General features: G+C 43.3%; 2 protein-coding genes across 4 annotated transcripts in view; one reads left to right on the forward strand and one right to left on the reverse strand.

The window, feature by feature from the left end:
* Positions 1 to 13,894, forward strand: part of MCU (mitochondrial calcium uniporter) — a 75,265-nt gene that overhangs the window by 25,690 nt on the left and 35,681 nt on the right. For both annotated transcript variants that reach the window (XM_089594782.1, XM_089594788.1), the window contains exon 2: positions 6,689 to 6,911. In XM_089594782.1, the coding sequence (XP_089450908.1) occupies positions 6,689 to 6,911 (223 nt within the window). The remainder of the gene's footprint in view (positions 1 to 6,688; positions 6,912 to 13,894) is intronic.
* jv (javelin) overlaps positions 7,601 to 13,894 on the reverse strand; it is a 29,416-nt gene continuing 23,122 nt past the window's right edge. Inside the window, exons 2-5 of one of the 2 annotated variants that reach the window (XM_023392453.2) lie at positions 11,721 to 12,008; positions 10,841 to 11,198; positions 9,000 to 10,759; positions 7,601 to 8,850 (exon numbers count right to left, since the gene is read on the reverse strand). In XM_023392453.2, the coding sequence (XP_023248221.2) occupies positions 7,863 to 8,850; positions 9,000 to 10,759; positions 10,841 to 11,198; positions 11,721 to 12,008 (3,394 nt within the window). In that variant the 3' untranslated portion in view covers positions 7,601 to 7,862. The remainder of the gene's footprint in view (positions 8,851 to 8,999; positions 10,760 to 10,840; positions 11,199 to 11,720; positions 12,009 to 13,894) is intronic. The other variant, XM_089594775.1, reaches the window with a different exon arrangement.

Here is a 13,894-nt window from a genome sequence, read left to right on the forward strand (position 1 = left end):
CAGCAAACATATTACTTTGAACGACTAGCAGTACTGAAAATCAAAATCTCTACTGCTCCGTTGGCGCTTCATTGACGTGCTTGCATAAGGAACGTTTGACGAGGCGAACCGTGAGCCACATTAATCACTTCCCCCAAAAGCTCTCCCTCGCCTCGATCGGATGAGAAATCAATGTTATTAATGCCCCTCCGACATTTGGTCACGAAATAATCAGTCGAACGAATCAGCTCCGATCTCCATTAATTAGCACTATTTTCGGGCGCAAATTTAATCATACCCACTTCTTGCCTGTGCAGTAATGACAAATAAGCCTCTCACGCGTACGTATGTACCTACACTTGAAAACTCCGCCCTCTCCAGCCCCCTAAACTCGAGTAGATCTTGCCAAAAAGTAATCGAGGAGAATTTCGCCTCTCCCGTGCACGACTTGACTCCCTCAACTCCAGTATTTACGCTGCACACCGCACAGTCGATCGATACCACAACGTATACGAATACGAACTCCGAGGGAGGAGGTCGCGTAGGATTCAAGAGTGTTATTAGGTAGATAGGCCGAGGTGAATTTTGAGTCGGCCGTGGCTGGATTTCCAAACTCGGGATTCAATCTTGCCGGTCCGTCCAAACGCGAAACTACGTGACCTGGAAACGAGTGTTTACGTACGTACCCCCGTTTGCGAAACCAGATAATTGGACAACGTGTGGCCCAAAACTTTGTGTTAATGCGGTCCATCGGCTCGATCGTAGATGCTGATAAGCGACATGATCGCCATAAAACCTGTACTTCATCGAGGTACCAAAAGCACCTCCCCGGGGATTCATTGTATTCCCGTAGAGCTTGACTCGTTTTAAGGTCCGTTTCGCTGCATCTACCGAAAATGAGAGCCTTCGTGCACCACTCAACGACTTGTCGAACGGGAAGCTCCTGCGTTTTATATCGAGTACTCGGCGAAATAGGTCGCGGGGCTGAGTTTCGAGCGAGGACTGGAGCATACACGACTGCGTTGAATGCACGAAAGGGGGAAAAGCTCTTTGCCTCGTGTCGTTGGAAGGAGGGGGAGGAGTGTTTAAGTGAATTGTGACCAGTAGGAAATATTGTTCCATTTGTTGTTTGAAATCACTTTACCCCCTTTTTCATCGCCACTCGTGTATTTCCTCTATGAAGTGAAGGGGTGAATTATTGTTCGTGTTTATCCAGTAACTTTGTGGTTTAACAATTTGTGAGATAATAGTAATAAATTTTTTAAATAAATTTTAAGCGCAAAGCCGTGCGTTGGTTTGTTCTCTCGCGTATTTACTGCTTGTGTGCGATGCTGTCGTTTGTGACGTGCGAAAATAACAAAAGAGACATCGGACAGCCGATATAATTCTGACTCTGAGAATCTGTTCTGGTGACGTGCCAAGAAGGCATCGCTTACAAACATCATTATTACCATTCGTGTGGCTGTGATCTCAAAGATCATCAGCGACCACTTCAATAGATGCCACAATAGATTCGGTGGATCGTAATTTTTTAATTTATATTTGATGGAAAACGTGCACATTACAAAATTTAATTTGAAAATAACATTGTTTAAACCTTTCGCGAAACCAAGCATGTAAAATAAAGTTCCTATCAACTTTTTAATAACTGCCCTAGAGAATTACAATTTTTTACATCCTGAAACTCAATTAACGGGTGTATTTAGCTCTCTTTACGAGAGCGATTATTATTTAATCAAGTTACTTACTTGATATTGAAAATCAAGATGATATTGAACGATGCGAGCCCTTTACTGTAAAAAAAAAAAAAAAGATGACCTGATATTGCAGTTGATGGCTCAACGCAATTGCTCCCCAGTGATTACTGCCTGTCCCGGAAGACCAGCTATTTCCGTATGATGAAGCAGAAAATGGAGTCGAGATAAGGCTATCATTTCCTTTTTAATTTCACGGAGGATTATTGTGCATGCCACGAATAATTTGTTTTCATAAACGTACGTGTTATCAAAAATTTATGAAAAACCATCAGCGAATGTAGTGAAATTATGAATACACTGCTTTTAATTTTAAAGTGCTATTGGAAAGCGAGTTTCATCATTCAATTACCTAATTTTGTTAAAAATAAATATAAAATCTTTTCAAATAAACAAATCACTCCTTAACTCTCTTGGTCAACGTCTAAAATCTTGATAACTTATCATTCCACGAATCACTTAAATTTATTCTTTCATCGAAACTCGAGCATCCATACCCTTCAAATCTTCTTACTCACCCCGAGTGGCCAAAAAAACCACGGGAATGGCTCTTCACTCGCCCAGACGGAGAGAGTCAATTTTTCCAAGGGGCTAATACGGCCGAGAGGGTGTGATACTCCAAAAAGAGTAGCGCACCCCTCGTGTCTGTCTCCGCTTCAGCTCTTTGTTATTCAACTATGTATAGGTACTTGCAGCTTGTTTTGCCATCAACTGTGCTATAAGGTCCCTCTTTGCACGCTTGCTTGCTTAATGGCTATATCGTTGTTAAACAAAGAGCTGGATTACTTGCTGTTTTACTGAAGGAGGTCGAAGAGGTTTTTTTTCTTTTAGAATGCTATGAAGGTCATTTTTACACACTGCTGTTGTGACTCTAATGATGAGTAATCAAAAATATGATGGATTAGGCATGTATCAGAATGAATATGCGTATTTTCGATCATATTTCCGGTTAAATCAAGTCACGTTATTTTACTGTACTGTTTTGTAAGGGATGAAATTATACTTTTAAATCGTATGTAGTTCAAATTTGATGTTTAAATAATATACTTGTATTGTATATTATATATGTGCCCAACTTGTATTTACGTACAGAAAATAATCAATGGCTTCATTGATACCCAGCTCTTTTTTTCTTTCACGTTACTGTTTCATTAACATTACAGTGCAATAATTACTTTTAAATATTATTATTAATCAAATACAGAATTCAGGAGAAAAGCTAAAATCCAACTAACATTCAGTAAAAGTTAGACATTTTTCAAATCTTAATGTTGTTGACATTAGTTACTGCTCATCATTAATCGATCACTAATATTCGATTACGTTACGGTTGTCATTTCAGTCCACAGTGTTCATTGTACCTGAGTTTGCAAATTGTGCTTCAGAGTATTTTGTCTTACAACTTGTTTAAAGTACCAATCAATCGCTGAAACATGAGTATTGACGATAGAAAATCAAGCCAAACTTTGTAGTTTGACATTAAGAATTGAGTTACACGTATACCCTGTTATTTGAAGTGATATATGACTAAAAAGTCTTAAAATTATGTCTAATATCAAAAAAGAATAATCGTATAGAAGAGAAGAGCAAGACTCGTATTTTCACGTCTCCACTTATCTCACGTAGTTTATGAATAAACATCGCGAGGGAGAAAGACACGAAGGCGCTATAACGTGCTGCTGAATATGGATGTCGAGAGGATTTGCGCTTGCGGTTTTTAAAATAACCTCGATATTCGTAAGTGTACAGTAGTGGTGAAAATAAACGTATAAGATTTTTAAAAAATGTAACTTAAATTTTAGACTCGCCATAATTTCTTGTTTTAAAAACATCTACTCACCATAATAAAGAAGTACAAATTTGTTTATCATCTTTTTTTTTAAAATTCTTTCAATTACATCAGAATTAATGCCTTTAGTTGTAGTACTTTAAAGTAATTTTGTTCGCTCCTTACGTCGGATATCTACCATTGTTAGTAATCATAATTCAAACAGGGCCTTTCTGGTAAACGATAACTCCACGAAACAGTCCAGCGACGCACCAAACAAATCACAACGACAGTCCTCAACCCTAAAATTGCCCGAATCCAGTACGCTTTCTCGTTGATAGCGTTAAATCGGCGAGAAATTGTTATGGACCCCAAAGGTATGTAGTTCAGCCTGACTGGCGACACAACGCAGTCACCAGTGCGAAAGTATCGATTTCGCTGGCGCTACAGGAAAATTTCAATAAACGCAGAGCCAAGGAATGAAAACCACATCAAAAGTTAACGGGGCGCGCTCAGCTCGCATCATTATGGATATTTGTCGAACGCGCGTGTGCACACACAGAGGGGAGTGGCGCGTGCGTAGAATTTGCTATTCTCCGTTTTACATCGCGCACGTGCTTGTATGTATACTCATCGATCACCACTGACAATCCGATCGAGGGGATGATTTTCAACCCCCGTCACTCCGTGAAAAACGGAGCTGGATAATGACTTCGGGACATGCCAGCAAAAAGTATATGTGCTTACTATTATGGTGGCGACGCTCTTGATTAACGTGGCCATTACGTTTTGTTAATCATACGTATCTCTGCTCATCGTATTACGGTTGCGGCTTCCTAACAAATTGATTAGCTCAGTTAACGGAGAAAAATTAACTGGAAAATATCACGTACACCTAGAGGGCTCACGTCGATGAGGCTCTCGGCTCTGCACGCACCAACCACTTTTCCTGAGTGTGTATAGATTTTCTCCAACTTTTTGACTTGAGTCCTGTGCAGCTTTTTCATACTTACTATAGGAAAACCGCGAGGAATGGGTGTAGCTGAGTCATGGCTACCACAGCTGGTCGCGTGGCAAATTTTGGGTAAGGAGGCGTCGCTGATTGTTTCGCCGTTGCATAATGGAGTTCAACCCCTGGGGGATGGGAAGGGTGCGAGCTTACGCTCGAAGAATTCGGGTTAACGAGTGGTGGCCGTGTTTTTGTCACTGCATGGGTTGTGGTGACTTTATTTTTACGTTTTGCATGTGAAAAAAACTCTCTCGTGATTCAGGAAAAATCATCATTAAATAGTAAACAAAGTCAAGGTGGGAAAAAAAATATTTCCCCCGCCCCTGAAAGCCATTAAACCTGTGCAACGCACTTTGGCACGATGCCGAGGACCCAGTAGGCTATCTGTTTTATTCCAAGTACATGTTATGTATATTGTATGGAAAGGTGGGGATGCCTACCACCACCTCCCACAAAATCACCAGTCGACTGTGCTGGTTTTGCCCCTGTAATCATCATTATCGTGAAATATCGAGCAACGCTACGAAACACGACATCGAGTAATAAATACTTTTCTCCTCTGTGGTGTAAAAGTGCAAACAGCATCTTGACTTTAATAACAGGCATCCATCTTGAATGCGCATTGATGATGGCACTATTTTACCCATTCGTAGCCCGATAAAGCGACCGTGCGTCATCTATAGGCTCGATATCAGGCAGTAATCGAAGAGACCAGGCCGCGAGGGGATAAAAGTTTTCGCAGGAACTGTATCACGCGGAGGAGCACCGGAGTTTCGGTACCATTGTGAAGAAAAAAACCTCAGAGATCGTAGATTAAAACTGATCTCCCCTCCTTCCCTCAGTTTCTTTTCTCGGCCACACACACTAGGTGTGTCCGCTGCGGGGAGGATCGATATGTTGCCTCGGTGCTATAGCTGCGAAATGTAGCTCTTGGAACCATCGCTCTGGTGTCAGGGAGTTTAACTAGCAGCTTTGGTCATTGAGCTGTTTGGGCACTTGGGTGGTAATGTACCGTAAACGAGGGCAATATTTATTTGGGAATCTTTGGCGATGAAACTGTTGGACGGTTCTATTGACGGATAAATATTAAATGCTAGTTTGGAAAAGAAAGAATCTGTGATTGTGTTATTCATTCAGGTGATGTCATGAAAACCCTATACTATGTCAAGAACACGTGACTTTGTAATGAAAAATGAAAGGCAGGAAATATGGAACAGTTCCGCGATAACGTGCGTCGACGGCAGGATGATAAAAGAAAGCCGTGGAAAATCCCTGCCAACAGTTCCCCCCGACTTTATCGAAGTATAAGATCGTACTTTGACGTTAGCTTAACAGCTTCGTGGTGATTTTTTTAGAAAAAAATCTACTTCAGCCTAGCTGAAAAACTTTCGTAATACATGCACGTACCCTGTGAAAGTCTTATGAATATTTAATTTTATTATTTACCTCTTTATTAGTTTTTACGAGTTTTTATTATAGCTACACCACAGATCCTTCAGTTTGATCAAAAGTATTCAAAGATGACGCAATTTACAACAAAAAAATACTTGGTATCGTCGTAATAGTGAATTTTTAAATCTCAGCTCTGTACATGTAACAGGTCGCCGACCTCAAAAAGGGGGGGTGAGGCGTATAATTTAGCGTTTTGTCGGGTACGAAAAGAAAAAGTTTTCGCTATCGAGCTTTAACATCTGACAGGGCTTGCGTGCTAACGATCGATCTCGACTAGGCAGAAACGACCCTATGCTATTGCAATGCTCGAGCAATACAGTTACTAGATCAACAGCAGTTGTTTTAAAGTAATGGACGTTATTGTACTTACCTGTAAATTTTTTTTTCTTTTAGGTATACAGTTTTGTTTATTTTTTAAAATTAAACATCAGCTCTTGTAACTTTGTCTATTAATCTGGACTAGAAACTTTTCATTTTATTCGAGACATTTTCGAGTCGACATACTTGTCGACATTAAAATAGTTGTTGTTAGAAAAAAATATGCATGAAGCGTGAAAATAATGTATATTAAGTAATTTATATTAAGAATAAAATTTAAGGCAAAGTTAAAATAAAAAGTAAAGTTTTCGACTTGAAATATCGATTAGACAATAAATTATTATTTCTTTAAGAACTACTACCTTTGCATGTTTGCCTCACACGTATAGTATTTTCTTAATTTTCCAGGAAACGTGGTGCAAAAAGTGGTGGAACAGTTCGCGAAAGAGCCTTTCGACAGGTACACGAACATTTACTTCGAGTCTGAACCCGATACTTTCGAAAGAGCAGCAGCACAACTACAAGGAGTCGAGAGACACGAGGGAATCGAAAGACACGAAAAAAGACTCAAAGGAGACGAAGGAATCGACGAAACGGAGTAAAGAAAAGAGCGGGGCGCTAATGACACCAGGTAAGGAGTGACAGAGAAAAAGCCTCAGTTAAAACAAAACCAGTGTTGTTTGTTTTAATTTTATTAAAGTAAATACTTCGAGTCCTTTGTCACTGTTTCAAAAGAATTTCAATTACTTACCGAATGAATGAATAAATTTATTGTCATCTACCATCGTTGCACTCCCAATTTTTTTTATTTTAATCCAACCAAGACTGTTTAATCACCAACTCTATAAAAACAAAAATGAAAATTGACGTGCAAGTTATAATGAGCTATTTTTTATTTTTTTCAAAGTTACTTCGTAAGGTAACTGGTAGTAGCGAAGCATCTCGCGAGTACCTATCTTCTGTGTGATTGTACTACATTCAAATGATGTTACGAATCTCGTTAAACTCGAATAAATTACCAATTACGCACGATATGCTACTTCTGCAAGTCCTTGAATGTTCAAGAGGTGCTTGAAACAGGTAATAATTAGGTATCACATGCATTTCAAAAGAGAACATTTTTTTAATACTTGTAGTACATATCAAAGGAGAGTAAATAAATTTTTTTATAATTTTTATTGAACAACATAACATTATACAGTGACTTGTAACTTGTTGTTTATAAATAGATAAAATTTACATTTTACGTGATGTTCGTCAATTTAATATAACTTTAACTAAATTAATTTTTTTCATTTTGAAAATGAAATACAATACATGTACTCATGTGTATTGGTCTTACTTGAGCAAAACGTGTACACATACATAACACTTACACATTGCAATTATGTGGGGTCACACAATGCGTCTCATAATCGATTATTAAAATTTACAACAACAATAAATTTTTCCCCTCCGATACTCTCATTACACTCTGTATGCATATATGACTGAATAAATTTAAAAAACAAAACAAAAAACAAACATTTGTCCTCTCGTTGCATGTTGCCAGGTAATGAAAAACTCGTAATGATTTGCCACTTCAATGGTCGATATCGTTGAGACTGTCCTCGAGCACTTCGAACTCCTCAAACTCCATTTTTCCAAAGTCTGAGGTCTTCTTCCACGCGTTCTCGTTGATCTGCCATCTCGCAAGCGCGCTCGGTGCAAACCTATTTATCGAAGTGCAATCGTCGAGCTTGCCGAGCTGAAAGTCCGCCTTGAAACTTTTGCTGCTCTCGTCCTTTTTCGGTTCCAAGCCAATGACGACCGGAGGCTCGCGCTTCTCCTCTCTGGTTTCCCTATTGTCCTGGGATTTATCGTCGTCCTGCTCGATCGGGGTTATCTCGATACTCGGGGTCTCGTCGATGGTAAACTGCCGCAGGTCAACACTCTTGTCGCGATTCATGCCCAACTGACCCTTGCTTCTGCTGTCTATCAATCGACCCGTCATCTCGAGTCTGCTGTCGCACGAATTGCTCTTCACCAAACGGAACTTGATGTAGTCCAGGGAGTTTTTCGATCCCTTGGAGTTTTTGCCAGTCGTAGGACACACGAGGGGCCCGTTGCACGTGTTCACCACCTTGCCACCGTAGTAAGTGACCGACGTCCCGTACTCTCGGATCTTCTTCAGCACATCCGGTGGCACGTAGTGACCCTCGTACCTTTCCTCGTCGTACTCGGGATAGTAGAGCTCTTCATCCTCGGACGACGTACACGCGGGCGCGCTACCAGCATCCGTGTCCGGATAGTCGCTCGATACACCAGAGCTCACGCTCCCGGCGTCCCAGTTGTGCAACTGACGATGCTGGTACCTGCCGCTCACGCGAGTCTTGGAGGAGTTGGAATTGCTGGGTGATGTCTGGTTGCTCCTTGCCTCAAAAGCCTGAACTATGGCTCGCGCCTTGGATTCGCCTCGAGGACCGTCACTGTCGTCCTTGTGGCCATTGATGGAGCACGAGGGGGAGGTCGGCTTGTCCAGGTTCTCAAACATCCTCGTTAGGTTCTTCGCCCGGCTGGAACACCTCGACCTGCTTGCCACGTCAAAAGTTTAAAAACAAAACGTTTAGTAATGAATGATGAGCGAAGGACAGTATCTGCAAGATGTATCGAAGCCAGAGATAATGAAAGGACAGTGACGGTGAAATTTTCGAGCAGTGGTCGGAATATTTATAAGTACCTGGAAGCTTCCGCTGCCTTGTCCGAGCCACCGCAATCGAAAGTCCTCAGATCCTTCATGCTCACGCTCTTCCTCGTGCTGCAGTCTCTCGAGGCCTTGGGATCTGCTTTTAGCTTCTTCTTCATGGTCTCCTCGAACATCATCCTTACGTTTCTTACGGTATTCGGATCCGGCAGCTCCTCGTCGTTTAGTTCACGGTTTACCCGTATAGGCTGGTAAAAGAAGTGCTTCCGGAGCGACGACTGCCTGGGCGTCTTTTTGAAGTGGTTCCCCTTTCTCTCGCTCTTCTCGTCCGAGCTGCTGGCATCCGTGGCTGCTCCCTTGGCTTTGTCGAGAGAGGTACCCGACACTCCACACCTCGGGGACGACTTGAGCTTGGAGTCATTGAACGACGGCTTGCGATCCACCTCGGCCCTGACCGGCTCGATGATCACCACGTTGTTGTCCATCAGCAGATCCTGAAACGAGTACTCGCGCAAGTACTGCATCAGTCCGTCGTAGGTGGCGTCCTTTTTCGCGCTATTGAACATTTTTTTGCTAAACACATGGGACTTGAGGATTTTGTAGCGCACATGGTCGAACTCGGGCTCGTCGGGGTCTTGACACTCGATGGAGTCAACGTAGCTCCTCGATCTCGTCAGACTCGTGTAGTTCTTTTGATTTTTGTCCTTCCCACCGCCATGAACGTACTGCCCGTTGCACCCATCGGGTGAATGCTTCCGGTCGATCGTGGAGTTGGTGTTCTCGTCGACCGACAATCTCCTGACGTCGCTGCCGACTTCCGAGCCGAGGCCCAAATCCGAGCTCTCGGATCTCGCTTCGTAACCGAGGCTACCTTTAGCATCGTCACACGATTTGCTGTGCGAAGTTTTGCCACTGCCGTTGTCACCGTCGACGCTCTTCTTCTCGAAGAAATTCTTGGCGTTCTCGACTCTCATCAGCCTGCTCTTCTCCTTTTCAGCTTCTGCTTCGTTGTTTTTCGCCTCGTGAACATGATCGTTTATCAAATCGGGCTTGTTCAGCGACGCGGCTCGATGGATCACCGTGTTCTCGCAGATGTTCTCCTTCTGCGCCACATCCTCGTCCGACCCGACGTCCAAGATGCTTACCGATTTTTTTGAGCTCTTGGTCTTGGTCATGTCGCTGTCGACGACCTGCAGTACCAGGGGTCTGCGAGACATGTCCTCCACCTCCTCGTTGTCCGATATCCACAGCGATTTGGTGTCCTCCGTCTCTTCGACCCGTACCTTCTCTCCGTCGCGATGCTTGTTGTCCTCTGCTCTTGACGATTCTTTCCGGTCGACCGTGTCCCTCCGCGGCTGCTGTTTCGTTCTCGAGCACGACTCGAGGTGTCCCTTTGACTTGTTATCGTCTTTACTCTCGGGACCCCGCTTCTCCCTGGCGATCTCGTAAAACGACGTGACGCTCCTGTCCGCGGCGATCGTTTTGGCGGTATTCTTGCGGTTCAGCTCGTCGATGTCGTCCTCGATTTCCGTGATTCTCGCCCCGGAGTGGTGCTTCGAGCGTCTATCGGCGCTCCTCTTGGCCGAGACGGCAATGATCGCGGGACTGGACTTGGGGTCCCGATTGGCAGCGCGGCTTCTCCCTTGTACCGCACCCCCGTTGTCGGGCTCGTCGATCTCCAGGCGCACGTTGGACAGGGGCAGGAGGTTCAGCACGTCAAAGTACTCGAGCTCGTCGCTGTCGTCCTCGAAGAGGATGCTGTCCAAGCTCCTGTGCTCCTTTCGCTTCCTCTTGACCTACGCAGAAAAAAAATAGTACAAATGATTCGTCGATTCGGCAAATGGTTGTGTCGGTGGTCGTAAATGAGGATCTATCACCTGGGTGTAGATGCAGTCGAGGCTGCGGTTCTCCTCGTCGATGCCTGGCCAGCCGCAACGGTCCTCGACGAGTCCTGCGACGCTGTTCAGGTCCTGCACGCTGCGGTAGCGCCTCGGCGATTCCGGCCACTTGAGTATGTTGATGCGGTGGTCGGGCCGGAGGGTGGCGGAGCCGCGGTACAGGCCGCCACCGGCACGGGTGTACGGCAGAGGGTCCGGAAGCGAGTCGAGCGGCGGCGGGAGGGAGTTGTAGAGGCCGCAGACCGAGCGGCTTTGGCAGGCGCGCAAAGCTGGCAGGTCCGGGCCGAAGGGCTCGCCGTAGTAGCAGTCCGAGAGGTGCTGCTGGCTCTTGGACAATCTGAAAAGGCCATTGGTGTGTCAGCGAGTGAATTTTTATTTTTAAGCTCCTTTAATTTAACAAAAAGTTGGCTAATCGAGGACGTTTACTAATTAATTATATTTCTTTTAAGTTTCGATTCAGTTTTACTTAATACTTGAAATTCTCATTCATCGTTGTATAAGTAATAGGTACAAATAATTTTACTTGTCAAATATGACGTCACTTAAATTCCACCCGAAAAACCTCCTCAAACGCCTTATAGACTCCGAACGAGTTGTATGACCGCATCATTAAAATTCGTCCTCTTGATATGTACTTTGTAAACTTTCGAAGTAAAGCAGGTCAACTTCCTTGAGCTTGGAAGCTCAAAGGCTCAAACACGCGTATGAACATAAAAGTTTTCAACTCGAATCTATGTCAAAATTTTTCTAAATTCTGAACCTCCTGCAGCGTTGCTTCTATTGTATAGTTATGGTTTATTTCGTGAAAATTCGAAATTGGAAAAACATTGTATTGTTACCCCATCATCCACGGACCAACCTGTCTTTAAGCGAGTTGCGATCGATGAGCTTAGCTCGAGGTATGAGCTGGTGGTGCTGCTGGTGCAGCCTGCGGTGATGCTGCAGGGATGAAGTGTCATAGGAGACACCAATCCTCGGCCCTAGAACTTCGCCAGGGCAGCCACCCCCGGTGTTGTTGGCGCGATTCGACTCGTCCTCGGTTATCACGGCCAAGCTACGGGTGCGCTTCAACAGCTTGCGGCGCTCCTGCGTCGAGCTCTGCGACTGCGGCAGCGTTGGCCCAGTGCTGTCGTACTTGCCGGTGTCTCTGCGCAAGAGAAGCAAGGGGAAGAAAAATTATTTTTGTGTTCCTCAATGAAAGCGAAGATATGGTAAACTGCTGACTCAGATTTTTTTCCAGATGAAATCAAAGTTAGTTTTGAGGTGAAATGATACCCATACTCCGAGCCTCGCAGGCTCTAAATAAAAAATCTCGCCTAATGACATCCACACCTGTGGTCTTGTGACAACGCCTCTCCGTAACTCTGCAAAATTTCTCCAGCGTCCAGCACAGTTTTGTACCATTTCGTTCGAGGGGGCATTATGTATTCGGCTTAACATGCGCTCTGGGACTCTTTGGAGAGCGTAAGTGTGTCCGCCACCGAGAAAATTAGGACTCGGAAATTTATGCGAGCTCTCTCTCTCTCTCTCTTTCGGGCGCATTATGAATACAAAAGGGTTTACGAGCTTGCAGAACTTTTGCCGTTCCTTCTTAGGGCCATTAAGGTTTTTTTTTCAAGAACTTTTTTTACGCTATACTAGTGGTCCCGAAGTTTTCTTGGTCGATTAATGGATGATAATTACTTGCCTCTCGAGGGAAAAATGCATTTTTAAATGTATACCTAAATTCTGACTCTGGATGGTTGTCTCGAAATCTTGGATTATTTTTATTTGTTAATGATAAGAAAAAATAAAGATAATAGTTAACACGAAGATAGTACGGAACTAGGTAGTAGTATACATTGGAGGGACATCTCGCTCCTAAAATAATTTCACTATCTCATGATGGTTAAAAAATAATTTAACTGAGAGAGAGAGAGAGAGTTCAAAGGGTTTCTCAATTTGTTTGAGCCTCGGCATTCGCGAACCAATTTACGTACCAAACAAAAATTCCATCTTGTACGTATGGAAATTGAATGGGAAAATTAATAATACCGAGAACGGAGAATGAGGATCTCGAGCCACGAGACAATGTTTAATCGTTACAACGCCTCTGCCACAAGCTCCGTAAGCGCGTGTACATTATAATATCGCGTCTCGTGGCCCGATTTCTCCTCGTTTGCACAGAGTGAGATTACATTTTCACTCGGGCTGCTTAGGCTCCGTACACGCGCGACTTGTTACTCCAATTAACGATTGGAAAAATACTTTCGAAAAATTAGAAATGTTGCAGTCAGAGGTTTGTTATTTAAAAACGATTAAGATGGGACAAAAAGTCGGGTACTGATTCTTTCGTTCGAAATAGGATTGCTGAAGCGTGTCCGAGTTATCCAACGCATCCTTCCACACGTGTGTTTTATCAAACAAGTTGATGACAGAAACAAGACAAAAATAACAGCAAATTATCTCAAAAAAGTCGTTCACCCGTGTCCTTTACCAAATCCATTTTCATCCCGCAGTCTCGCTCTATCGTATTTATTGGAGGGGAGGGAGGTGGGACAGTAACTAAAACAATACAAGAGACGACGAGGGAAAAAAAAAATCAAGTTTTAGATATCCTCGAACAATACCAAGTTTCCGTACGAAATAATCTAAACACACGCTAGAACTAAGGAAAATACGCATTAATGCGTGTATTGTCAGAGTTAAAGAACGAATCGCGTGTCTTTACCATCGAAAGGGAGAAAATAAACCCACAAAAGATAGATTACGCTGTAATATGGATGACGGTGCGTTTTTTAGCCGATTCTCTTGACGTATATTCCGAATAAACAGTCCTGTACCCAGTGGCTGTATTTACTTTTTGGAGAGACACTTTCTATAAATTTTCGAAAACAAACCAATAAAAAATAAAAGAGTCGTTATAACGCAGTATCCTGCGAGACGAGCCCCGAAAACAAAAAAAAAAATGCTCGAGATTACACTTTCTAATCTCCCGCTCGAGGGAAACACTGATACAGTATACAGCCCATGGCACATCGCTCGAGAAAAAAA

The sequence above is a fragment of the Copidosoma floridanum genome, unplaced genomic scaffold (assembly GCF_036245765.1).
Source record: "Copidosoma floridanum isolate Cflo_tuat_1 unplaced genomic scaffold, Cflo_Japanese_pri ptg000001l, whole genome shotgun sequence".
NCBI lineage: Eukaryota > Metazoa > Arthropoda > Insecta > Hymenoptera > Encyrtidae > Copidosoma > Copidosoma floridanum.